The sequence below is a fragment of the Pomacea canaliculata genome, linkage group LG1 (assembly GCF_003073045.1).
Source record: "Pomacea canaliculata isolate SZHN2017 linkage group LG1, ASM307304v1, whole genome shotgun sequence".
Classification (NCBI taxonomy): Eukaryota; Metazoa; Mollusca; class Gastropoda; order Architaenioglossa; family Ampullariidae; genus Pomacea; species Pomacea canaliculata.
The window spans coordinates 1,830,003-1,856,880 of NC_037590.1; the positions used below are offsets into that span (position 1 = coordinate 1,830,003).

Below are 26,878 nucleotides of genomic sequence, written 5' to 3' on the forward strand. Positions count from 1 at the left end.
ACCTCACAGCTCTGAGCCAGTTCTCGCTTCTTAACCTACGCAGCCTTGACCTTAGTGATAACCTATTGACCGTTTTGGCGGTTCAAGACTTTGAGAAGCTGGGCAATCTCCAGAAAATCACTTTAGCCAACAATCCTCTCTCGTCTTTCTTTCAAGGCGACATTTCTCGCCTCAGTCCTTTGTCATCGGTGATCTCGCTGGATGTCTCAAATGTGATCTTAGACGATGTGGACACGAGCCAATTCCACCATCTGTTTCCGGGTCTGCAGGTCTTGAACATGTCCGGTGCTGGCATCAGACGAATTTTGGGTGAGGGCTTTATGAGGTTCGCGAAGTTACAAACCCTCGGTATGCGAGGCTGCCCGTTGACCACGTTTCCCCGTGAAATGTTTCAGGGTCTGCAAGACTTGACGGCATCGATGCTGACAACTACAAAGTCTGCTGCCCGGTGACCCTGCCGCAGGGGTTCAACGTCCTCAACTGCCGCGCTCCGACGGATGACCTGTCGTCATGTGACGCCTTGCTGCGTTCAGACATCTACCGCACGTTCCTGTCCGTCGCTGCTGCTCTGTCCTTGGTGGCAAACATCGCAAGCACGGTCTACCGATTGTTCTTCCATAGAAGGACCGTTGCTCTCGGCTTTGACGTGTTTGTCACCAACCTAGCTCTGTCCGACACGCTGATGGGCGTGTACCTAGCCATGATAGGCGTAGCGGATCGAGTCTACTTGGGTGCATACCTGTGGAAGGAGGAAGAATGGAAAACTAGTTCAGTGTGCAAGTTCGCCGGCTTTCTGTCTATGGTGTCCCGAGAGGTGTCGGCCATACTTATTTGCCTCATTACCTTGGATCGGTTCTTAGTTCTGCATTTTCCGTTCCGCCGAGTGCATTTTCGCAAGCGTTCTGCACTCGCAGCCTGCGCGATATCTTGGTTGGTTGGCATCGTTATTGCTGCAGTCCCGTTGTTGCCAGCCATGGCGCACTGGCAGTTTTACAGCCAGACAGGAATTTGCATCCCACTTCCCATCACGAGAAGCGACTTCCCCGGTCGAGGCTACTCCTTTGGTGTCATCATAGTTTTAAATTTGGTCCTTTTCCTTCTGATCGCCCTGGGCCAGGCTTTCATCTTTTGGTCTGTCCGCACCAACAGCATGTCGGCCTGCGACACTTCCAAGAAGAACAAGGACCTGACAGTCGCCCGTCGCCTTATTTCAGTAGCAGTGTGCAACTTTCTCTGCTGGTTTCCCATCGGTTTTCTTGGTGTGATGGCGTCCAATGGCATGGCAGTGTCAGACGAGGTCAACGTGGCCATGGCCATCTTTGTCCTTCCTATCAACTCTGCTCTTAACCCCTTTCTGTACACCGTTAACCTGCTGTTGGAGCGCAGAAGGCGCGTGCAAGAGGAACGAATGATGAAGCGCATCAAACGCGAGATGCTGATGCCAGCAACAAAACAAGAAAGTCGTTTCAATAAAATCTCTGCTCAAGCCAAAGATTCATTTCGAGCAAAATGTCATCCTACATAAATCACCAGAGTAGACATTAAACACATAGCCTATACTTATTGACAGTGTCTTATGTTTATGTTTAGATTATTTATGGTCTTTGGTAGATATAAATGTTTGATATTGTTATAAGGGAACTTTTACAAAAATCGCTGATGAGCAGAGTTTTGTTGAAATAGAAATTGCAAACTTATCAGTTGTCCCCTTTTTTCAATCGTTTGTCGTTTAGTCCTTGTTACTCCTCGAGGAGTGCCTGCTTGGTAATGATGTCAGCTGGTTAGTGCAGGGTGTGTCCTGTCCAGCCCCATTTGCGCCTTTTGATGTCCTGACTAGTGGCATTCTGATTGGTTTTTAACAGGCTGCTGTTGGAGATCTTTTCAAGCCATCTTATTCCCAAAATATGGCGTAGACATCGGTTGGTAAAGGTCTGGAGCTTGTTGTTGATAGTGTTTATCACTCTCCAGGTTTCAGAACCATACAGTAGGACTGCCTTCACATTGGTGTTGAAGATGCGGGTCTTATTGCTGAAGGAGAATACTCGGGAGTTCCAGATGGGGGGTAGGCTGTTGAAAGTATGCCTGGTCTTGTTGATACGGCTTTTTATGTCATCATCCGCTCCACCGTCCTTGTTGACAATGCCCCCCTAGATACGTGAAGCGGTCTGTTTCTAGGATGTTCTCTCCTTGAAGTTGGACCATTTTAATACGTTAGTACAGTCCCCACCACTTTGTCAACGGTCGGTATGTTGAAATGACCTTCTGCCCTGTGTCTGCTCAGCGCGACTATTCTGTTTCACGATTTTCTTTCCGTTATGTGTGAATAGTTGATCATCATACAATGTGATGTCAGTCTATAACAAGTGATATATTTGTAACATTGGCGTTCACCCCATCCCAGTTCTAGGACTATCTATGTGCCTTTTTTGGCAAACAGATTATTTTTGATTAGCCAATAGATATCGAGAGAACTCCAACTGAGGCCTGAGCAAGGGAAACGTGAAGTACATCAACAATAAACACTTATCCATTACATATCTGAGTCACCTATTTTAAATATAGTAGTCGAGGGAAATGTTTCTCTCTTTATGTCTGCATTTGTGCGTGTTTTCTTCGTGCGGTTGTGTGTGATCTTAGGTTTACATTGTCATTAAGTTTACATACATTAGACCTACATCAGTCTTTAGATAACACTCTTAGACGAATTCTTAACCCCTTGTCTGACTTAGTCAGCTGTAATGTCATTGCCCATGAGACTGTGGTGGGAAATCAGCCGGCTGGTTAGCAACATTTTAAACTGCTTCACTCTTTGGACATTCAAGGATTTAAACAAAGTCAAATAAAGATAATCTACAGCAAATTACATTTGTAAAAGTTCAGCTGAAATTAAAAATCTCAAAGTCGTTGTCTGTTTGAAGACCACGTGTCGTCTACCTACAGGGTGACACACGACGGTTCGTGCGATAAGCTGATAACAGTTATCATCAGAACGAAGAAGAAGTCAGTGGGGAAGCTGAATGTCGACGATGTTGTAACAACAAGAGCTGTGGTGTTGCGGTCTACCAGCACCCCTTGTCGCATCTTCCCTGACAATTGAAGATGAAAGTTGGGTTCACATGAAGTCCTGCCCCAGGAACAAGTGAACAGTGAATGACGAGTGATGTGCACTAACTCGAGGAAGCTGCTGGTCAAAGATCGTTTGTTGATAACTGTATTAGTCACCTCGCACAGCAGCTGACGATGACAGTTGAACCAAAGATTACAGTGGTGTAGTGGGTTAGTAGGGTTCACTCCACTACTAGAAGCAAGTAATGGTACTCAGCTTATCCGGTTTTTAACTCTGCACTTAAAACTCTATTTTTGAATTTTCATTCTTGAACACTTTAATGTAATCCGGTCCGTTTATACAGCACACGGCTTTATTATTCAAAAACTTCTTGTCACCGCACGTGCAACACTTTGTAACGAGAAGTGAAATGTACCAGCAACCTCACAATGCCTCTATTGTATAGTACATTTATAATTAATAAATATTTCCTTTTCTCATAACTCCAGTGTGAGCAGCTGTTTGACCCAGTCTCATGTTGCTTGTCTGGCCAAACGATTTTCAAATTTATGATTTATCTGACTGAAATAAAATTATTTCAGCAAACAGTCAGTTGTATGGGCGTTATTTCTCATATCACCCAAAATGATGCAGCGATGTTGGTGATGTAGTACAGATAGGAAGCGACAGCTTGATCGTGTGTGGACATTTCCTCTCACTTAACGGTACTCGGCGATAGCGCGCGCGCACACACACACAAACACACAACACGCGCGCACACACACAAACACACACACCATGCAATAAACACGCACAATGACGACACACATGCGCGCGCTCGCGTGTTACATTGCTACACAGGCTGGTGTGGCGATAATAGGAACATAGATGGCAGTGAATGTGGAGAGTATGTTGGCAAATAAGGGTAGGAATGAGGAGTGGCATTTTGCCCGCCATGTACAGCGCGAGGTAACAACCTCTTGTTTGTATATCCGACCTTCGTACTTTAAAGAGGAGAGGGGAGGAGAGTACCCGGTAATGTAGTGGTTAAACACTTGCTTGTCACTACAGCACTGAGAACCAAGAGGTCCTGGGTTCAAATCTCGTCTGGGGCGATGTGTATGACTGTTCGCAACATTAGCTGTCGGTGGTGGTGGTGGGGAGGGGGGAGTTTCCGGTTACCACAATTTCCTACCTTCATCAGGTGCGAAATCATCTCTAAGAGGAAGCACGTTCCTGGCAAATCAACCCCAAACAACCAACCGATTGACGAGGTGGTGCACATGTGTTGTAGTAACAGTAGGGAGGAGAGAATTCAGAAGAGTAGAGGAGTATAGAACCTTCATCAACCGTAGCTGGACAGGAAAGGGAAAAGGGGAGGGGGGTAATTGGTGTTTTACGCCGTGCCAGCAACTGAGGCTATATTACGGCAAGGCAGTCAGCCCTGTAAACAGACGCCACGTGCAGAGAAGGGAAAGGGAAGAGAATCAGTACAGCAGCCAGAGGTCAGGCAGTGCGATGAGACAAACAAGCAGCTCGGCTCAAAACAGGAACTAATTGATGCTCGTCCCCCCTTCTCCCAGCCAGCGTCACGATCACGTGGTAGCTCGCAATGAGGACAACGCCGATGACGGTCTATCCTGAATTCAGACTTGTCTGGACGGTGTCTAGTCCATGTCTGGTTTCTTTCCGTATTTACCGGCATGTTGTCTAGACATCGGCGGTTTGGGGTTCGAGGTCGACAGACTGTACAGCTCCTGTCCGCTGAGAGGACGGCTCCCCCTCCACAGTCAGGTCTGGAGGTTCACTTCCGATGCACAGAAGCCACCTGCTACCCGGCAAGACTGACGGCGTGGGTTTTGATGTGGCTTTGTAGTCAGATGTTGATGGCAGCGAAGATAAGAAGTAGGTCGTGTGAGCGGTCTCTACTCCCCACTAACGAGCATTCCCCCATCATGAATATAGAGCGAGATCGGTAGTAATTATCACAAACGTAGAACAACAAATAAACTCAGGTTCCCCTCAAGCCACACGCACGTAAACAAAAGTTGCAACACCGCTCATAGATGTGTGTATGTAAGACAGGGACCAATGACCCTGACAACTTTTTTCGGTTGATTTCGATCAGTAATTGTTTTCAATCACCTTAACCGGCCTGAAAATGAACATTAAGCTGCCATTAAGACAACTACAAAAAGAAAAGAGATGTTTCACACAGAGGGACACGATGCATGCTCGCTGTATCACAGACAACAACTATGTCAATAATGAAGACGCAGGTATATAGTCGGCTACCCTTCCTTCGTAAGGGGGGGGTGTGTGTGTTGGGGGATGGAGGGTTAAGATCGATGTGAGGCCTCAATTGACTTGGGGGCCAGTTTTGTTGTTTCGTTGGTTTTGTGTGTGTGTGAGACAGAGAGAGAGCGGTACCTTTGTCTTCTCCCTGACTACAGTATCTCTAATTACCACTCTTCCAAATATATACTCGGGTACCAATCAGCAACTTTCAGAACGACTGCAGGTACGGGTGTCGAGCCGTTAGCACGCCTCTCGCCTCACATCATGGCTGTCTACAGTCTACACAACTGCTTGTACAGCGATAAGACCTGTAGATAACACTCCTGACTGTACTACGTACCATGCTTCGCTGATGGTGCAATACACCTGTCACCTGTCTGCATGCACGTACTGCCTACGTCACGGATGGTGCAATACCCTCACGGAGTTGCTGAAATATTCTGCTTCAAACAACCAATCAGAAGCGGCGCTGTATTACGTATGCGCTATTTCCGTCTCACTATAAAGGGGCCTTCAGACTGGCTCGCGGCGCAGACGACATTTCATTTGACGACTGACGGTTAACGAGGACTGTTACATCTGTCGACAATGAAGACTATTACACGTCTGCTGTGGGCAGCCTCAACATCGGCCTTTGTCGGCGCAATGGCGACGAAGCGTTTTCAATGCCCTAAGGATGAGTTCTGGGACCTCGGAACCGACAGATGCGAACCCTGCAGCAGCATTTGTGAGAACGCCGTTCAGACGGGCTTCGGCGACTTCTGTCGTGAGATGTGTCCTGGTAAGAATAGTTACATCATCAACAATGTCACAAACTTAGAACCTCAAAAAATTGGGAGGAAAAAAATGAGTTGCATTTTAAATAATTCAATAATCAGTTATCATTCATATGGTCTTGACTCAGAGAGCAAGGACATACAGTGATGAAATACTACAATAAAGCTCATTTTATTGTCAACAGTTCCCGTTCAGTTTAAAGAGTAAAATCAATATTTGTGGAATTTCGATTTGCCATTGCTTATTGATGAGTGTGTTAATACCATGTTTCAGCATATGCAAATGCCATTTGGGATATAACTGGTGGAAAAAGCACACCAGCAGTTGAGAATAATGACAACAGTGGACTTTCACCAGAGATCATCGCCGCCATTGCTGTTGGGATATCAGCATTTGTTGCACTGGCTGTGATTGTTCTTATTATTGTCAAAAGAAAACGTGACTATAGAGATCGCATTCCTGTACCTGTGGTGGAACAGGTCGATCAGCACCGCATCCAGCAGGAAACACCAGATGGATTCCGGGGCACGAGTGACTTTGTGCTCAGTAAGTCTTATTTCAAGGATTTTAAAAATATATTTTTTCACATTTTAAATAATTGTTGAATAAATTTGACTGCCATTTTATGTAAAGATTGTTACTACGTTGAATCCTTAGATGGAGTATGAAAGCATTTGACATCCCCTATGAACTGTGTCTTGGTGTATGATATAAGCTTGAGTCTTAAACATGCCACATAATACTCATTGCTACTACCACATTTCAGTCTGTGAAAAGGAGATAATCGAACACAGATTCATGACTGGAGTATTGTATAGACTTGAAACAGTTAATCGGCTTAAGATATGGCAAGCAGAGATAATGCCCTTTCTCGGTGCATAATGTACAGACCAAAACACCATAAACGTCAAAAATTAATATTTATTTTTTGAAAACTAAGAATAAATTGTTTGAAGTCATATATTTTGACCTGTGTTGATATTGGCTCAGTAGCCCACAGCATCAATAATAATAATGCAAAATTTATAAAGCACATATTCACACTCCTAAGGAGTATGCTCTTAGCTCTTAAGAACAAGAACAAACCATGGACAGCAGACGAGGCACAGGAAGACAAACAATACATGAACTATAAAAGAATAAACAACAGTATTAATGAAGAATAAAATCAAATACAAAACCAAATAACAAGAACAAGAGAAAGTAAAAAACAGTAAAATGCAGGTGTTTATGTTTTACAGTCTGGTTTGTATGCTTTGTCTTCTATAGATACCACAGATTGCACTGAGGTCAAGATTTCTTTGGGCAGTTCTCAGCCTGAAGCCAGTGAAATGCCAGTGAGATGCATCTGAACCATCACCAAGTTAAGGGGAAGTAACTTGTATCCACTTCCCTTCATGAGGATACTGAAACAGCTATTAATGTTGTATATTTGAGATTTAAGATGTTTGTATCATCGTAACGGTTTTTTTTTTTGTTTTTTTTTGAGTACCTGTAAAACTTTTTATTTCATATGATGTTTGTAGCAACTTTAGTAGCATACTGGTGTACAGAATAATTGACATTTCACGTCTTGGCAGTCTATTTGTCTACCAACATGTGCTTCACTTGGACATGGATAAAATGCATGTGTATATGCACACTGGGATGTACGCATATCTTTACAGGGGGTTTCCTGTTAGTTTGCGTGAGCTGTGGCAGTAGTTTTGTTTGCCGCTGATGCAGTCGTTCCATGTAAGTGAACATCATATAAGTCTTCTTAAAATGATTTCACCTCTGCTGGATTGAAATTAGACACCAGCATTATTTGGCTGCTCTTTCACCAGTGCCTTGCTTGTTTTGTTTAAGTAAAACATTGATGAAAGAATGGCAAAATACTACAAGTGTCTTTTGTAATCCAGCATAGGTATAATCCTTTTTGAGAACACTTTCATGATGTTCGCTTGCATAGAACGACTGTACCAGCGGCAAATAAAACTGCTGCCACAGCTGATCTAACCATGAGAATGGTGAAGATCGCCCGACAAATGTCTCTTAGAATTAAGGACATGGTGTTGTGTTATACTATGTTTCTTCCAGTCTATGAAGCTGCTCTTGAGTATGCTAAATAACAACTGTTTCATTTCGCTCTATTTAGACCAAAATTAATTGATAAAAATGTGGATTTTTGCCTGTATGCAAGGGCTAAAAAAAAATAGTAACCTACAAAGTCAGCACCACAGCAGAGTTAGTGAGAAAAATTTAAGTACGAGTCATCAGTACAGTAATCAAAATAGGACGGTGCAAGTTTTGCAACAAAATTATAGATAACAAGTATTTTTTTTTTTAAAATTAACTTTCTGCTAAAAAGACAAGGCTAACACTTGTAATCTAAGACACCTGGAAAACTCCTGTCAAGTCAGTCTTACATAGTTGTCCAATTTTTCAAACAAGATATAATGACCGTTTTTTACCTTCCTTGCTCTTGATATGGATCGACCAGGTAATGTCACCTTTAGAATTTTTAAAAAGTAATGATTGGAGCATGCCAGCAACCACGCAACATTTAGACAGTGTTACAGTCATGCAGATGATACTTGATTATCTTTTTTTTTAAAAACTAATTTCAGTTTCAATTGAAGGGGTAAAATCAATCCTGATGAAGCATGATTGATTGCAAGGGGATGCTTTAATGGTGTGGTCTAACTCATCTTCCTGTGTCAAGTGATGTACATAATATCATTATTGTCAGCTGTTCTTAGAGTGGCAAGCAGAGGGCATGTAAATTCAAACATATTTCAGCACTATTTCAAATACTTCAAAACTGTTCTTAGATGGCTCTGTGCTGCATTGACTTGGGGAATCCCACCTAACCATCATAGCAATCATTGTACTTATAGTTATCTTTTCTGTTACATCTGTTGTTGTTTGTTTATCTTAGTGCTTTATAGCAGCTGTTTATCCCATTTGTAAATAAACTTGATTTTACCATCCAGTCCTTCAAACAACAAAATTATGTGTTAAAACTTTCTCAGTCTTTATTGTAGATATATCAGTCTGGTTGAGGGCAAAAAACATCAATGCTGATAGAATTTTTTTCCCAGAGAGAATTGTATAAAATATAAAGTACTATGTGTGGCTTGCTTTCATGTATTCTTTTACATTAATAAAGTATATTGAATGTCTTTTTGGTATCTAAATATTTTCTGTTATTTATGAAGATCAAATGCATGCAACAAAAATAAAACCACACTTTGCAAATAAGGAAAATTCACATAATACATTTAGTTTAATATTAATAATGAGGATTTTTATAGCTCCTTTCCAAAGATTTGCTCAGAGTGCTTTACATAAATAATATATAAACTAAATCATCAACAAAACATGCACTCATAATCACATATAACAGACATACTCACTTCTACAACGTAAACTCATGAACAAAGTAGTTTACTGGTAATAGTACCAGACCATATGGTTAAAGCATATACATCTGGATCAGTAAAATGTGAAATGGACATGATTTTCTCTGAAACTTCAGGTTCACAAGTTGTATTTCCTGACCCCAATCACATAGCCATTACCAGTTGGTGCAACTTACCTTGTGGTGTGGTGGCTTGTGCACCTTTTCAATCCACTGAGCTATTTTAACCAAGCCAAACAGATCTGTCGGGGTAAAGGCCAGGCTAAAATGTCGCATTGGGTAACAACCCAGTCAATTAAGAAAAAGGCTGTTACAGAAACTGCATCAGTTCATCAACAGGTGTCTGGTCGGTAAGATTCCTCTCTAGAATAGCTTGTGATACGTTCTGGTGAAAGCCTTAGGGAAGCCAGCTCATCGACTTCTTTTGACTTTGAAAAGAACAGTAGAGAGCGAGACAAATGACATCGGAACCATATGGGCCCAACTGAGGGGAGCTGCCCAAAACCAGGTCCACTGGCAAGGGGTTGTTGCAGCTATATGCTCCTTGATGAGTAACAAGGAATAAACTAAACTAATCACATACAGTCATGCACGATCGGCTCTTTGCTGTTGGCATGTTGCAGGCAACTGAAAATTTAGAGATATAGGTACTATATGTTGGAAGTGCTTACCACAAACCTCCATATTAGCATTTCTTTACATAAAAACGTTTTCCCTTTATACTCAGTTCTTATGTTCTGTTGTCTGTGTTTTTCGTCTGATTATTGAACTCGTCAGCAAAAGAGAAAGCTCGGGGACAGTTCATGTGCACTTTTTGTTTGTTTTTTTGGTCTGGAACAGCATTCCTTTCATTGCCCTACACCCAAATTCTGCAGACTACTTTATATCAACCCCTGTCAGTCATATTACATATTATTGTATGAAATGTGGGTCAGTGATAGTTAATGGTGACTGGATTTGATGTGTACTTTTTATTATGTCAGTGTTGGCTTTAATTATTCTTGTATAAAATCCATGAGCTACTTATTGTCAGGAAAAGGTTTTGTATCATAAATAATCATTACTATTGACTAAAAAGATGAGTTTTAAAACAAACATACAACTGAAGTATGATGGCCTGATATATAAATCAGTCTAAACATTAGTTCATGATATACCAAACTGGTGTGAGAGCATGTTTATTGTGCTAAGCAGCTACTGAATCCATATTCCACTGGTGAGCCAACATTAAATGAAACTCAAAGTATGTCAGCTATGAAACGTTTCATATAAAAAAATCATACACACTACCCTATTTTCGCACACACACTCCTATTTTCAGGAAAGTAATTCTTGTGCAATAAATTAAGGTGTATGTCTAGTCTATACTTTTACAGAAGTAAACTCAGCATTATAAGCATTTACAAATTATCTTAAATCTACAGAGGTTCTACATACAAACTTTGCTACAAATTTACTAAAAATTCATTACATAGAAACTGGTATGTTAGTTCTTGTTCTTGTTATTTGGCCCCTCTATGCTTTTTCTGAGATTTTATTCTTTGTTAGAATATTTTTTTTTTATTATTTTATAGTTCATAATGTTATCTGTTTTTCTGTGACTCTTACGCGGTTTATGTTTCGTTTTTGTTGTTAGGCGCTAAGAGCATGCTCCTTAGGAGTGTGAGTATGCGCTTTACAAATGTTGCATTTACAATTATTGTTATAGTGACTCTTAATTCAAGGGAAGTAAACATTGGCACCACTTTACCGGGAGATGTTAGAGTTGTCTGTGTTGTCAGAGTGGGTGTGCAATAAAGGAAATACCCGGAGTTTTATATAGCATCCAATCACGAGCGTAAATCAATGCGGTCCAATCGCATTCTTTCATCGGATTCATAAGGTCCCCCTGGTCAGCCGCAGCTTGCTCAGACTGCTCGAAACCTGTGGTTGTGTTAGATTGTCAGATGTAGTGACTTCAACCATGCTGAGCTTTGATTTACACAAACTAACGTGTATTCTGATGCTAGTCAGTTGTATAAACAGCGTGATCTCAGCTCCGACATGCCCCGAAGACCATTACTGGGATACTGGTGTTGAGGACTGTGAACACTGTCGCGACATTTGCCAGAACGCTCAGCTCCAGAAAACTGTCGAGGCATGCCAGCATAGCTGCCCAGGTAACACACTTCTAAACTTCAAAGTTATGGAAATAAACATGAAGGTAGATGTTTAGGAAGCCTCACGACGTGTTGACTGTTTACAAACCAGAAAAATGGCCTGAAGTTACCGGTTATGAGTTAATTATAGAAGTTTACGTCAGGTTTTAGGTTAGGGTTTATGGTATGTACGGTTTCTTCTTCATGGTGTCAGTAACAATATGTCGGTGATGCCACCTGAAATATATTTTTTATAAAATATAATTATTGTTATTTGATACGAATTTCCTTCATAAAACAGCGCTGTAGATCAAATATGAAATTAACGTTCTCTTTGGCTTACAGTAGCACTACGTGGGGCCGGTCGAAAATATTAAATATTTATTTGTTGTTTTGAGTACATCTAATGGTTCCTTCCATGTAGAATCAATTTAAATGTCATTCTTGATGTTCATTGAATACCGTGATTGAGCTAACCGCAACCGGATGACACCAGTTATGCGGTCATGTGACAATGAACCGATCGAGGAGTGGGGTAGCATAGCAGCGATATAGTCACTTTAGTTTAGTGCCTTTTGTATCGATGTTGTTGTTGTTGTTTTTTTTATAATGCTGATGGCTTTTTTTATAATATTTACAAACATAAAAATAGATTGATGAATATAATTTGTAGCTGGAGTTTTAGTTCTGTTGTCTTTAACAGTGGATGGGTAGTACTGTACTATAGTTCCTATAAACCATGATTAAAAGTGAAAATAGTTTCTGTTATGAGTATTGTGTTTTCTTTATTTATTATTTTAATAAAGTTTACAAACACCACATTAGCATTGGCCTTAGATCAAAACACTGATCTAAATATTCTTTGATGTGTATACTAGACATACCTTAGTAATAGTTTAAAAATAAAATGTATGGATTCTCTTTCAGCTTACTCCAAGAAGCTACATGATGGTGCTCAAAAGATTTTAGAGCCTAGCGGTGATAATAAAGGTGTTGCTGGTGCTTCCTCTGAGCCTAGCCAGGATGAACTACCCATTGGGGCTAAGGTTGGCATTGGTGTAGCATCATGTATAGCCATCGTTGGTATTGTCATTGCCGTCATTGTAGGCAAAAGGAGGATCATACAAAATAGGAGGAAACCTCGTTCTCAGACTACATCATCTCAACTTACCTCAAAATTGGTTGGGTTCAAGAGACTCATTCTGGACGACAAGGACAACAAGAAATTGCTCTGCTTGGTAATGATTAACCACTATTTTTAATATTATCATCATTATTGTTGTCATCATATTGTTGTCATCAGTTTCTGTTTACCATGGGTCACCAGTAGTAATAACTTCTTTACATTTTTTATTGCCCTTATAAATTACCTTCTGTTTAATTTTTTGCACTTTTACAATAATTTCAAAGCATTTGGACTTATTCTAGTTTTCTTTATTTGTTAGTCAAAAATCAAACTTATTCATTTTGTAAATGATCAGCTGTATAGAGTCAACTTGTACTCAGCTCCACAAAGCGATCACCATAATTAGCCTGGTGTCATTTTGACACTTTACATTTAAGCAATAATTTATGTGTTTGTGTGCATTTCCAGGTTCGAGCAGAGGGACAGTTGATGAGGAAGATGAAAATACACTGACGAAAAGCGTTGGTCCCATTTACATTCCCGCTGGACACCAGGCTGGAGCTCTTGCCACTCCATCACTCTTCAGTACAAGAATATAGTATAATGCACTATTTTGTTGAAAACATTCTGTGCTTATGAGTGGTTTTACTAAGTAGATGGTTTTTATTTTTAAAAAATTGTGAGTATTGCAAACATTTTTTCAATCAATATTCTTTAAGGGACTTGTAACTCAAGTAAAAGGCTGCACTTCATGTCTGTCATCTGTTCCGAGTCTTCGGTGTGAAATATTTACTACAGAAAATCTTGATTTGTCATAGTGATAATCATGACTTTCTTTCTTCTTGTCTTAATGTTCTGTCGTATTTGGCACAAGAGAGGTAATGATATCTGTAAAATTTTTATTGTTTTTGGTTGGTTTTTTTTTACAAGTTTTAACTTCACCTTTTAATTTCCATCTTTCACTTATGAAAGTATAGAAAATGCTAATAACCATATGTAAATATCATGTTACTGTGCTTTTGTTAAAAGAGATTTTTACTAAATGAATTTTTTTTTTATTGCTTTCACATTGTATTCTCATGATTGTATCAAAGTTCATTTTGCTTTTAATTGTCAGCTTATTATAGAATTAAGGAAATCATTTAGCAATGTCAGTTTTAAATAATATAAAAACTGAAGTTAAATAGCCAGCCACACAGTTCCAGGAGCTACACAACATTTATAGAAACATTCTTATCAATGCTTTATATTCTTTTTACATTGTAATGTAAAGAAAAAAAGTGGACTTTAGAAACTGGTTGGAATAGACTTTCTGTAGAGCAACAGACTGATGGCATCAGGCCTTGATTGTTGGCCTTTTTGGTGTGGTTAAAGTCTGTATGGTCTCTAGGCAATTGAAAAAAAAAATAAGACTTAGGTTTGGAAGTTCATTTGATAAGCTATGGAAAGAGCTGCTGGTAAGCTTTCTCTAAGGAGAATAGGCTGCATTGCGAGAGCAACAGTAGCTGTTTGTGCAGACAAACGCCTGACAGAGCTAAGGGTAGTTAGGCTGAGCATACATTATGGTTGGCTTAGCATCCTAGCTCTTGTATGTTCAGAGGAATCTTGTTTTCTGACAAAGAGAAAAAACTGGTTGAAGCTTTTTTTGTATGTCAGAAGCAGTTGTTTTCCTTACTGACTATCAGTGAATTATTTATGTAACAATGGTCTTGTAGTATTCAGAGGAGCATTTTTCTGGCTGGTGTAGTCAGAATGTGTTGTATTACTTCTGAGTGCTGACAGATTTAAGTTGTGTTGCGAAATGATCTTTCTTAAGTCTTTCGTGATCAGAGGAGCATTTTTCTGGCTGGTTTAGTCAGAATATGTTGTATTACTTCTGAGTGCTGACAGATTTAAGTTGTGTTGCAAATGACCTTTCATTAGTCTTTCATGTTCAGAGGAGCATTTTTCTGGCTGGTATAGTCAGAATGTGTTGTATTACTTCTGAGTGCTGAGAGATTAAGTTGTGTTGCAAAAATGACAACCTTCTTGAGTTTTTCTGTGTTTAGAGAAGCACTGTTCTCTGGCTGGTGTAGTCAGAATGTCTTGTGTTCTTCTTTGAGTACTGATTGCTTAAAGTTGTCTAAAATATAATTGCTGCATGATGCAGTATATTTGGTGAAGAGGTTGTGAGGGTGCGGTAAGCAGGTGGTCAGGCTGAGAGCTACTGGCATGATGGCCTGTGGCAGTAAGACTCAGCATATACCCAATGTATTTGGGTAACTGATTTATCTGACTTAAGGAGTCCTTCCCTTTTTCCTTCTACTGTGGCTGAGGAAATCGGCATAGTATTTTGCTTGATAATTGGCATAGTGTTTTGCTTGATGAGCAGATCATAGCCCATTTCCTTGCCAGTGTAGGCATCTAGTTTGCCTGCAAATGTCTGCCATGTTCTTGCAGTGACAGAAATTCAGTATTCCTCAGTTGGCGACCATTTCCTCTTTTGGGCTATTTGAAGGAGCTTCCCATTTGGTGTTATGGTGTTACGAGTGTTTCGTGAAGCAGATATATTCAACTAGCTCGATGTGGAGAACAGAACACATGACAGAGGTACTGTTATTTTTAGTGTTTTAGAATAAATACATCAGAATTTGACAATGGTTAGTCATCTGTCAGTCTGTGGAGTATGGCCAAGTAGCAAAAAGAAACATAAGAACTATACACACATTTATTTTGTTAAGCATGTAAAAATACTCTTTAGCTCATTTCATTATTTAGAACCAGATTCACACAAACAGCAAGCTGTAACTTAATTGTGAGCATCATCCTACACATTTTGTTTTTAGGTAATTGTGTCAAGCCTTCCAGATGTGTGTGTAGAGAGAGAGCATGTTTTCTCTTGTAAAGCACATTGGAGAAATGCATTATCTAAACCTATTTTTATTATCATTTCTGTATGTCTCTTTCTTGGTGGATCTAGTTTGCTGGTTCTAGCTTTATTCCAAAAAAAGTGTCAATATTTCAGCTCTTAAAAGCAGATGAATTCCTTGATGTAGTGCATGTACATAGGCAGTGCTTTAAAGACTTGCAGTAATAAAGCTTGAAATAAAACACTTCATTATCAACTTGTTCAACTTGGGGTATGTGGCTGTGTGTGTATGGTGCATTTAAACTGCTTTTTGAGTCAATTGATATCTAAAGGAAAATGCCTTCAGAAATATAGAAGTACAGGCTATAGTTATACTCGATTATATAATATGATTATATATGGTTCATATCTCTATTCTACTGCATTGTAATTGTAACGACTTTTTTTTAAAAATATATATTGAAAACAGAGCACACCTCCCATTTAAATGCCATTGGGACAAATAAAGTTGGTTGTTATTATTGTTATTGTTATAGTTTACAGCACAAGCTTTCAATGAACTGAAAAGTGTATCTGCAATACATTCCAGCAGCTTTAGAAAAGACCTAATTTAAATCAATTTATCTTGAGCTACAGGGGCAAGTTAGGGAAGAGGATGATCATTAATCTACTCTGAGCATGGTACTTTCTTAATTAATTGGCATGTGATCAATGTTTACAATTACAACCCATCCCTGCTGGTGGGAACTGTTCAATTTCAAGCAAGTCACTGATGTCTGGCATGTGTTTAAAAAAAACTACAATGTCCAGAATCTACCCATTATGAGCATTTACGAAAAGAGGATTGGGGTCTGCTTTCTACAGACCAAGCCCACACTTGGTAAAAAATTGTTCCAAAACCTTTGATTAATAAATAGACAGAACCATGCTATCTAGTCTATAAATATTGTTATTTCTTCCCTCTCCATCAATCCATGTCTGGTGAGCGCGTGGAACGAGAGTATATTTGACGTAGCGCGCAAAAGAGGGCGTGGCCATGTAGAGAACTCGGTCACCAGATCAAAACGTCAGAGAGTCTATTTATATGCACCAATTGTATCGTCTATAGAAGACGATGATGTCGATAGTCTGTTTATAGACACCAATGGTATCGTCTCTAGAAGACTGTGATACTGTATCAGTAAACACCGCGTGGGTGTGAGTCATACTACAGTGACTTGCCGGCCTTGCATTTCAAATAAACGGTCGGTCGTTCACTCCCCACCCCAACCTTTTCAAGTCTTTCGGCTGGGTGGGTGGGTTGGTGGGTAAGGGTGAATAGACTAAGTTTTCCGGGTGGCCAGCATTGTGTGAGGGCGGTGCCCATCTCGTCTCCCTTCGCTGCCTGTTACCAACCCTCTGTGGAGTCAGGTACCCAGTCCTTGGATACCTTCACAACAAAGCCTTATAATCAGATTCGCTGATTTGTTTCCTACACCGCCGTAGAGCCGCTGTTATTCGGTTAACATTAAATAATAGTAAACTTGACACCACCTCTTGTAGCTCCCCCTCCCCTTCATGAGGACATGACCTCATTGATGTGTTTATCTTCGCACGCACTCTTCTCTCTTTTCTCATTCTCATACTCGGTTATAACATATACTTGTGATTTGTTCACTCCAATTAGAGAAAGGTATGTGTATGACAAAAGACAAGCCATCAGTAGCTTGAACAGTTTTTATGAGGTCCCGCAGCAGGGCTTGTCCTAAGAGTTTGATCTTTCGTTCATTTGAGATGTAACCCTGAGGACAACTTGTCCCTTGACCTCTTGTGCTGGTCTACAGTCTTTCACCCAGACCTGCCTGACTAGAGTTTATATCAAATGGCTAGGTTTGATTCATAAAAAGTATAGTAATAACAAAAGTTGATCAAGTAAAATAGACATAAAATTAGATGAAGTGTACGGACCATTGCCAATACTTTACAAGACAAAATGTTGGTCTTCGTGCGACTACTGACTGTGTAGCCATAGTTTTATAAAAGACATTAAGCAACAATGAAGTTTAGGACGCATTATTTTCAATATCATCTTATATTCATGACATCCCAGGAATGATAACCAGTTTCAATGATACATCGAATGACATTTGCATCTCTGTGACAGTGTTCAGTTAATCTTTCGTATTTTTAACTGGCAAAGTTCAAGGACGGTATCACATCACTCTTCTATTTCAATGGTGCAGGGCCTTAGACGAGGGAAAGAGATGAATGTCAATTAAGTTTGGCTGTTGATCCACAATAATGCTGCTCGTCTCATCTGCAGATCATCGAGTATGAACACATAACACATAACCATCATATTCTCCTTTCACTGGCTGGCAGTCTCAGATATCATAACCTATTCATTTTCAACTGACCACGAATTTGTATCCATACCGCTAGATGTGTAGACATAGAATTCCAGTTTCCCCAAAAGCGTCAGCTGTACTTTGACCTCTTGACCCACGCTCTAAAGGTTATGGTGCTTTCTTATAACAAAACTAATTCCCTATGTTGTTTTGAGCTTTGGCTCATTTTAATCTTCAAATAAACCTTTCGGGCTTATTCTGTGATTGGGGCAGACGGAAGATCCGGACCTCGTTTACAAGGGTTTACTCGTCTGCATTTTTTTCCGTTTTGAAAGCAAGAAAAAACAATCTTGTTAAGATCCGGTCCGGTTGCCTCTAGGTGCAAGGAAGCCTTTAGTGAACTTCAGTACATCGCGGACAAAAAAAACTTGGCTTTGTTATCAAATTCCGCGTCAAGTACTTCCATGTTTCACAAGTTGTCTGTAGATGGACTACCCCACAGCCAATCAGAGATCAGTGTGTGTGTGTTGGGGTGAGGGTGGGGAACTGTATTCGGACTGTTATATAGCCATGTACTGAAGTGATAATAGTAAGACCATGACATGACCGCATAGTCCAATGTCCATAACCACACTAACATCCTGGACATTTAGTCTGTAACAGTTTCAACATGCAACATTTTAACTGCCCGACAATCAGCCAAAACATCCATTTGTCTGTCTCTCTGTCATCTTGTCCTATTGTCTGTTGGTCAACCTGTCATGTTGTTTGATTGTAGGTCTGTCAGCGAATCTGCAATGTTATGTACCTGTCGGTCGTATTGTCTGACTGTCTAACCAAATTTCTGCGTTTCTTGAGTTCTTGCTCCCCCCCCACCCCATTCTACCTGTAAACATAAACTTCAAAACACAGATAATCTATGATGTTAAATAATCCAAATCATTTGTGTCAGCTTCATGAAGTATCCCCCCGCCTCTCTCTCTCTCTGTTCGTGTGTGTGTGTACTTGTGTTACGTGTGTTGGTGTGAGTGGGTGCGAGAGCTATCCAGTGCAGCAGGAGATATTAAGTGTTATCGCACTAACAAAAGCAGGCCATTATTTTTGACCTCATTCGTCTGCTGTACACCGGAAGTCACGATCAGCCAGCACGTGGGCTATTTATAGACTACTTCTCTATACACGTCCGTGCTCTGACTTATTTTGTTGTTTCTTGTCCTGGATAACTATCCAAACACTGTAAACACCACTCTACCCTCCACCCCACGACTGCTCCGTTCATCCTCTGACACCACGCTTCTTTGAATCGCCAAGACAAAGATGTGTGGACAAAGCCTTCCTCTTATGTCCCTTCAGCTTGGAACAGCTTTGAGCAATTTATTATTTTGAAAATTGCTTTATATAATTGCTCATTGTTTTGTTGTTGTTATTATTATTATTATTTGTGTATCATTGTCTTCATTATTATTGTCATCGGTTTGGTATTAGTTGACATGAAGCCTTTGTTACTGGGCTTTTGTTGCAATGGAAGTTTCTCTGGAGGATGGTTGACTTCGTTGTCTAGTATATTTTTTATTTGTTTTTGTCTTTGATGTAAGTCTCTGGTATCAATCAGGTGGGGCTTTGTGCTACAAACTGTACAGTCAGTCAAGTTCTCCTCACCTCTTCTGAGTGAAAAAGAAATCAAACTACAGACTCTACCACCACGACCACTTCCAAAACTGCCGGCAGCACTGTTTTGCGTGCATGTCGAAGACTCGGAGATCAGTTAATAGATGGCTGATGTCAACGTGGAATTTCGAAAACATTTTCTCAGAAGTTTTCAGTCTTAAAACCATGTTCATATAGAGGAGGTTACCAGACGGGTACAAGTGCCTCGTCGGGTGTTGACATCAGGCCAGTGACGTCATTGAACTTTTACAAAAATGTTTTTCAACAGGTTGCTCACCTGTCGGAATTTACATGCCCGTCTCGTCTTCATGGTCCGCTGCGTACCTCAGCGCTGACTAAAATGTCTATATTGATGTAGCATGAATTGCATCAGTGAAATCCAATGTTTTCCTTCGAAACTCGCCTCGAGGCTGACTGCGGTCTGGAGCAAAGGGCGAGTTGTCCCGACTTGTTGTTCACACGGTGCTCACAGATGTCGAAGAGAGTAAAATATTGTATGTGACATGTCCTGCTTTATTTGTCTATCTATCTGTATGTGTCCGAGTCACGCACCAGTAATACACGCTAGGGTACATATGGTACCCGTTTATGTTTCCGTTCGAGTACTGGCCGGAAGGAAGGTGCAACTGTTAGTTTCTTCACTGAACCTCAAGGTTGATCATGGGTTCAAATCTCGTCCCCGGATTCTTCTGTACACAGACGCGATGCTGAGTAGGCTGAAGTTGCTGGTCCTCATACAATGTCCTCTGCTGACTCGGCATCAAAGCATCGACAAGCTTCTAGAATATCAGTTTCCACAACAAACCCAAGAGACATTTGATTTATCACTAACGCATTCAGTCAACTTCACATTCCATCAGCATTTCACCCCACCCCTCGCTCCCTACCCCTGGCACCTACCTCTGACATGGTGGAGAAGCCATGCACGCCACCCCATTATGATGTTCACTCTGCGGTGCAAAGCATGACTTCCCGCTTCGTGTATTCGATGTTAAGGCTTTTGTCGGAGATGTCAATGGCCGGGTATAGTTACAGGTGGCTCTTGACCGCCTTCGTGATGCGTTCCGCCTCGTTAATTTCAGTGACGTCATAGCAGTATCTGAAAGGGTCATAATGGAGTGTTCTTTTATTCGCCAAAAAGTACGAGAAGCGTCCTGGGTGTCTATTGTAAACAAGGATCGGGGACGGGGGATACTTAAGTGAGATCGTGCCGTGCCAGCGACGAGGCTACATCACGACGAGCAGTTAAAATTTGAACATCGTCATCCATGTGTAAAGATTTGGCGATGTGGCGCTTAAATCGTTTCAAACAAATTTTCCAACATCCATATACCTCCTGCTCGACTGTAAAAGGGGGGAATAGCTGTGTCTGACGCTACACCTGCTGAAAATTGTCTTCAGTACTTTCGGGCTGAGAACACTCACTCTGACCTATGATCTCACCCTTTTGCTGAACTGATTCGCTCCACCAGGGTATGATGTCATCAAAGTCACTAGGGTATGGTGGTGGTGGGGTGGAGGGTAGATGACGGTAAAGCAGTTTGTCTCGTAAACAAGTACCACACACACACACAGAAAAGAACAGTGTGCCCGAGACGAATCACGGCCACCCGACCCTGACTGGATCGCTCAACTTTGCGCTACCGGACATCCCTGGGTGCAGACGAGGTGGTAAACACTCTCTCCATAACTATATACCTCGTGTTTGACAGTCAACAGAGTCTGTGGTGATGATCAGCGTCAGAAATAGGTATTCCCCACTTTAGTTGTCGAACAGGAGACATATGTGAATAATGATTTTGGGTTCATCCCCAAAATACACAGATATACGCCATTTGTAAACTGAAAAATTGTGTACGCGTCCTTCACAGTTTCGTTCACTCATTTTATTTATTTGCCAGTAACTCAGGAACATTAATACAAAATATTGCCTCTTATCTTTCTAAAGTTCTACAGGTTAGAGAGTTTATAATTTGCAAATGTTTGTGCTTTCTCTGTTAGTTACAAAATTTCCTTTGTCCCTTTCGATGCACGTTGTAACTTTAATTAGATTGTGGTATTAGGCTATTTTTTTCTGTACCATTGTATTTTAAAACAACAATTAACTTCCCTCTCCTCCCCCAGTGTCGGTTATGGGCGGTTACTGATGATGATCAGCTAGTATCACCTCCTTGACATTTTGAGGAAAAGAAAATGTCTCTCCGGACATTACCGTAGATCAAAGCAGTCGCTCTGCGTCCTCGGAAAACAGCCGTTAGAGAACGAGAGCAGTTTTTGGAGAAGGTTGTAAAAGTTACGGAAATGGGATACGAAACTACGAGATTTCATTTTGTAAAACCTCGGAGACGCACGAAGTTGCTTATCTTCCTTCTTTGTCTGCTCGTCTGTTGATTGGACAGCGACTCGACCTCCCTGGGAGGGTTTTCCCTTGGGCTACGTCACACACACTTACACCCGACCGCAGACATACCCGCTTGGCTTGCTGGCTTTAATGTAAACATGTGTGTGTGTGTCGTGTGTGTGTGGTCTGTGTGAGTGTGGTAGTACGAGTGCGTGTAGATAATAAGAACTTTTTTTTCCAAAGTGAAACAGAAGCCAACAGTTTTCTAAGTGCATCATCGATTGGCTCTCGGTTGACCAATCACAAGCAGTAGTAAAATATCGGTGTTATCTCGGGGTCACTAGGTACGTTCACTAAGACAGGCTTTGAGGTTTATTTGGCGCCAAGAGAAAATAGGAAAATGGTATTGTGGTGGGTGTCTAGGTGTGTCTACAACTCGTCTAGCCATGAACACTGTTAGTCGGAGAGATCGCTGCCTTATCCCGGTTAGCCACCATCTTGTCTAGAGACAGAAGCGAATTAACTTGAAGAGCCTAGTATTAGTGTAATTAAATAATGATACAAGCTGTTAAAAATTACAAACAGAGAAGAAATAAAAGAAGAGATGACAATAAAAAGGAGAAAAAGAGACAGGTAAGCAAAGAGAGTTACTGAGACGGACGAGAGAGAGAGAGAGCTGGCACTACATGTGACATGTGTTGATGGGGGAATAATTGTCAGTTAATGATTTTAATAATCAACTTGCTGTCCCTTCCGGGGTCAAGTAACGGTAAGCTAATGAGCCACGGTGTCATCGCAACCTTGCAAGGCAAAGTGTTGACAGGTGAGATACTTGCAGGTGAAGCAGTCTGTAAATAGCCACGTGCAGGTGATCGTGACTTCCGTCTGCAGGGGAGGAATGCGGCAATAAATGCCGGACTTCTTTGTAGTGAGATTACACTTAATATCTCCTGCTGCCCTGGATATCTCTCGCCCACTCACACCAACACACAGACACACAGAGACGCACGCACCCGCACACTGAGAGAGAGAGTGGGGGGGGAATACTTCATGAAGCTGACACAAATGAGTCGGATTATTTAACATCTTATCTGTGTTTTGAAGTTTATGTTTAGAGCATTAAACAGGAAGAATGGGGAGTGGGGAGTGAGAAATTAAGACGCTGGGAAATTTGATTAGACAGTCAGACAACACGACCGACAGTTACATAACATTGCAGACTCACCGACAGACACAAGAACACTAGGACCTACAGACAGACAACACGACAGGTTGACCGACAGACAATAGGACAAGATGACAGAGAGACAGACAAATGGATGTTTTGACTGATCGTCGGGCAGGATTGCATGTTGAAACTGCCACAGACTAAATGTCCAGGATGTTAGTGTGGCTATGGCATTGGACTATGCGGTCATGTCATGGTCCAACTATTATCACTTCATTACATGGCTATATAAAGGTCTAGGGTTTACTGGAGAATATACTCAACTGTGAAACTATTTTGTCAATCTGAATACAGTTTCACAGAGAGAGAGAGAGAGGCGCACATATACGCACTTACACACACATGTCTGATTGGTTGTCGGGTAGTACAGACAACTTGTGTGAAACCAGTGGGAACCAGGGGGGCAGCGGGTGCAGCTAGGCGTGGTAGAGTGGTCGTGTCCTCCACACAATTAAAGAATCACTGAGAGAAAACCTCTGTAGATGTATAATTAACTTGATCCTAACAGAGAAATTTGCATGTTGGCCATTGTCATGAGAAACTCATCCATTAACTTGCCTTTCGAGCACGATTTATTATATGATCGTCACTACAAGAATGCTTTATGATCTCAAACCAAAGAGTGGGTACGTTTGCACCCTGTGAGGGGCTCCCATACCCAATCGAGAATCGTGCGCGACCTACTGACCGGAAATGATTTGTGTTTCGATGATCGTACATGTAAAGCTGCTTTTGGCCATTTCCCGTGTACCAAAGTTATTTTTCCTTGCAGGCTTCGCCATTACACTCATTTCAAACATGACAGTATTTTTTACATAATGCGACATGGCACATTCCTTCCACACCAATGTCTCTGGCTGCTTCTCCATTGACGGACAAAGCTTATTAGTTAAATAACCAACTTGTTACTGCCAAACAAGTGGCAGTCCACAGACATTATCACACAAGATGATGTTGACATGACATTTAAAGGTTTGATGCAGACTGAATATCAGCTGGACCGTTTTCATTCATCCTTAATTTAGTATTCCACCACTCCATGAACACTAATCACTCTCGTGCTTTTATGTCAAAAGTTTAGACATTGTTTTCTTTTTTTCCTTTGTTGTTGTTGTTGTCTGTTTGGCCAAGAGTGTTGATGCACAAAAAATTATTTTTAACTACAAAAGTTCCAATTTTAAATAATCATTATGTTAAAATTAAAATAATACAAGATATGTAAGTTGCAAAGTCTTTCAGTGGATTAGTAGCAACAACCTCTACCGACAGGACGCCAGATATGACTCCACTTCATGATTTGAGAAATCTGTTTGACCAGACGGTTAAACAAAGAAAGTAATAATAAATGAGATTGAGGTATGTCACAAACCTGCTGCGCTATATTTTTTAATTTTTTTTTTTTTTTTTTGAGCTAGGAAGGAAACAGGGAAAAAGTAACTGGAAGGGGGAGGTTGAAAGACAGCAATTACTGTCTGAGTGCGCGCCACACAGGGATGGCCGGCCGGGCTTTGTTTTTTTTGTTGTTGTTGTTTTTAATCAACTGGTGTTGATAGGTTGTTTTGTTCGAAGAACAAAGGAAAGAGTGTTTGAGTGTTTGGGGATGTTGCTGTGTGAGTTTTTCCTTGACGGGGGCGGGAGAAGTAACAGTCTCCTCGGTGTCATCAGTGTGTCCGGACGTTTTGTTTGCAACAAGTCTTGAACCGACTTGGTGTTGTAGTCCTGACCGGACTGTGCACATCCTGACCAGATTTGTGTTATTTAACAAGTCCTGACCAGATTTGTGTTATTTAACAAGTCCTGAACAGAATTGGAAGTTAGCCTTGACTGGACTGGGCACATCCTGACCAGATTTGTATCAGTTGAGGTGAGTGTGTATCTTTGTTGATTGTTCGGTGAGCATGTGTTTAATGTTTGAAGAATGTTAGTTAAGTTTTGAACTTGCCATTTAGCTAAAGACTTTTTTTCTCCAGGTTTTTGTGGGGTTTTTTTTCTCACTTTTGTTGTTTGATCTTCGCTTATTCATCGTATCCGCCTCGGGCTCACCAACCAGAGCTGAATTAGAAATAACTTCAGGAAGAGCATCGGTGTCAGTGAAAACTTTGTGTTACTTTCAAGTGGACATATTTGTGTTACCTAGAAGTGGAAACTTTGTGTTATATTCAAGTGGAGACTTGGTGTCATTTTTCAACTGGAGATTTTTTTTTAGGGGGAGGGGGAATTGAATGGTCGGAAGGAACATAAGATGTGTTGTGACAGTGGAAGTGTTCGGACTGTGGGTTCGGAAATTTGGAAAGGTGAAAAGTTCAAGTGTTTATACCTTTAAATTAAAAACTGCGGTTGCTGGTGATCCCACAGGGACCCACGGGGCCCTCGCTGCTCATTTGTCACTCCGATCACGTGACCCACCCGCCACGCTCCGCCTCGCACCGTTGCGTTAACAACCCTTGTGCGCATGCCCGACCTCACCCAGCTTTGTTGAGCGGGTGGCAGGGCCATCGAATAGCCATTACTGATCATTACCCATAATTTGTCACCAAGAGGCTAGCCGGGTGGGAGTACGGAGAAGAAGGTAATAAAAAAAAAAAAGGTGTGTTGGGGACAGGATCTGATCTCACGGCTACCGACAACTTATAACTTCAAAGAAAGTCGTTTCCTTGTTGTCCTAACGATGGCGCTGTCAAAGAGGTACTTGGTTTAGAAAAAATCCCGAGACTAAGCTAAACATTTGTTGTATCTCTCGCCTACTGGTTGCTAAAGAAAGGAAAGGGTGCTGTACTTTGAAACATTGTCTGACGGGAAAACAGTTCCAGTCTTGACCCTGGCAGTTCCCCTTCTTCTCCGATTTTATCTCATCGAATGTCTCGCTTCAACAAAGGCTTCATGACAAATTTCCGGTAAGTGGATTATGACAGTGCTATCTTAGGAAATAACGATGATGATACATTGAGTGGGCTAACTGTGAGTGGTTTACTGGCTCTAGGCTCCTAGAAGAGCTTTTTCTTGTCACTGGGCCAAGCGAACGTGGAACTGAGAGCTGCTATGAAGTAGTAAGCACAAGGCTTTATATCAGTTTCATAAGGCTTGATGCAATTTATATCAGCTGCAGGTAATTCTTTTCCGAACTGAAAAGGAAGAAATGAATGTCTCTGCCCTGTGACTTATATGTCCTGCATGTCTCCTTTACAAACATTTCGGAACATCTGACTGCAAAGGTTCGACAGCCACAAACAAATCGCAAACGTCTCACTTTCGAAGAGACGAACCATCTGTGATGTCATTTGTTTTAAATCGGAGAGGGAATCAACACCACGATGCCCAAACAATAAGGAAAGTGGAGAAGAGAATACCGAAGAAGAGGAAAGATACAGGGAGGAGGATACATGGAAAGTGTGGACAGCGCTGGTGTGATTAACTCCCCATGGGGCTTTGAGGAACCGTGAAAAATGGACAGAGCTGGTGGCGAGGTCACCGTTGGTCAACGAGCATGAAAGCTGGGGGTCACATGACTGTGATTTGTCACTGGCCACCTTACAAACTCAGCTTCATCTCCATGTTCCGGTGAGATGGTCGAGGAACTCGGGAAAATGTGCTTCTGGGGAAGAGATGGAGATGAGAAATGATGTTACAAAACCAGATGCGTAGGTAGAAATAGTAGGTTGCCATGAGAACGCTGCGGTA

At 41.2% G+C, this 26,878-nt stretch overlaps 3 protein-coding genes across 3 annotated transcripts; all 3 read left to right on the plus strand.

Moving 5' to 3' along the window:
• The first annotated feature begins 466 nt into the window (after window positions 1–466).
• LOC112576859 (G-protein coupled receptor GRL101-like) lies at window positions 467–1,525 on the plus strand. The gene has a single exon (XM_025259667.1). The coding sequence runs from the start codon at window positions 683–685 to the stop codon at window positions 1,523–1,525; it is 843 nt and encodes a 280-aa protein (XP_025115452.1). The 5' UTR covers window positions 467–682.
• Window positions 1,526–5,861: 4,336 nt separating this feature from the next.
• Window positions 5,862–9,286, plus strand: LOC112568814. Its single transcript, XM_025246310.1, has 3 exons — window positions 5,862–6,125; window positions 6,395–6,667; window positions 7,391–9,286. Exons 1-3 carry the CDS (start codon window positions 5,933–5,935, stop codon window positions 7,471–7,473), a joined length of 549 nt encoding a protein of 182 aa, XP_025102095.1. The 5' UTR covers window positions 5,862–5,932; the 3' UTR covers window positions 7,474–9,286.
• Window positions 9,287–11,413: 2,127 nt separating this feature from the next.
• On the plus strand, window positions 11,414–15,892 carry LOC112568809. Its single transcript, XM_025246295.1, has 3 exons — window positions 11,414–11,683; window positions 12,590–12,900; window positions 13,257–15,892. The coding sequence occupies exons 1-3, from the start codon at window positions 11,488–11,490 to the stop codon at window positions 13,299–13,301; spliced, it is 552 nt and encodes a 183-aa protein (XP_025102080.1). The 5' UTR covers window positions 11,414–11,487; the 3' UTR covers window positions 13,302–15,892.
• Window positions 15,893–26,878: the final 10,986 nt, after the last annotated feature.

Coding starts and splice junctions, on each gene's coding strand:
- LOC112576859 (XM_025259667.1), top strand. CDS start 683: ATGGGCGTGTACCTAGCCATGATAGGCGTAGCGGATCGAGTCTACTTG.
- LOC112568814 (XM_025246310.1), top strand. CDS start 5,933: ATGAAGACTATTACACGTCTGCTGTGGGCAGCCTCAACATCGGCCTTT. Junction 6,126..6,394: donor CTGTCGTGAGATGTGTCCTG/GTAAGAATAGTT, acceptor ACCATGTTTCAG/CATATGCAAATGCCATTTGG. Junction 6,668..7,390: donor CACGAGTGACTTTGTGCTCA/GTAAGTCTTATT, acceptor TGTCTTCTATAG/ATACCACAGATTGCACTGAG.
- LOC112568809 (XM_025246295.1), top strand. CDS start 11,488: ATGCTGAGCTTTGATTTACACAAACTAACGTGTATTCTGATGCTAGTC. Junction 11,684..12,589: donor ATGCCAGCATAGCTGCCCAG/GTAACACACTTC, acceptor ATTCTCTTTCAG/CTTACTCCAAGAAGCTACAT. Junction 12,901..13,256: donor ACAAGAAATTGCTCTGCTTG/GTAATGATTAAC, acceptor GTGCATTTCCAG/GTTCGAGCAGAGGGACAGTT.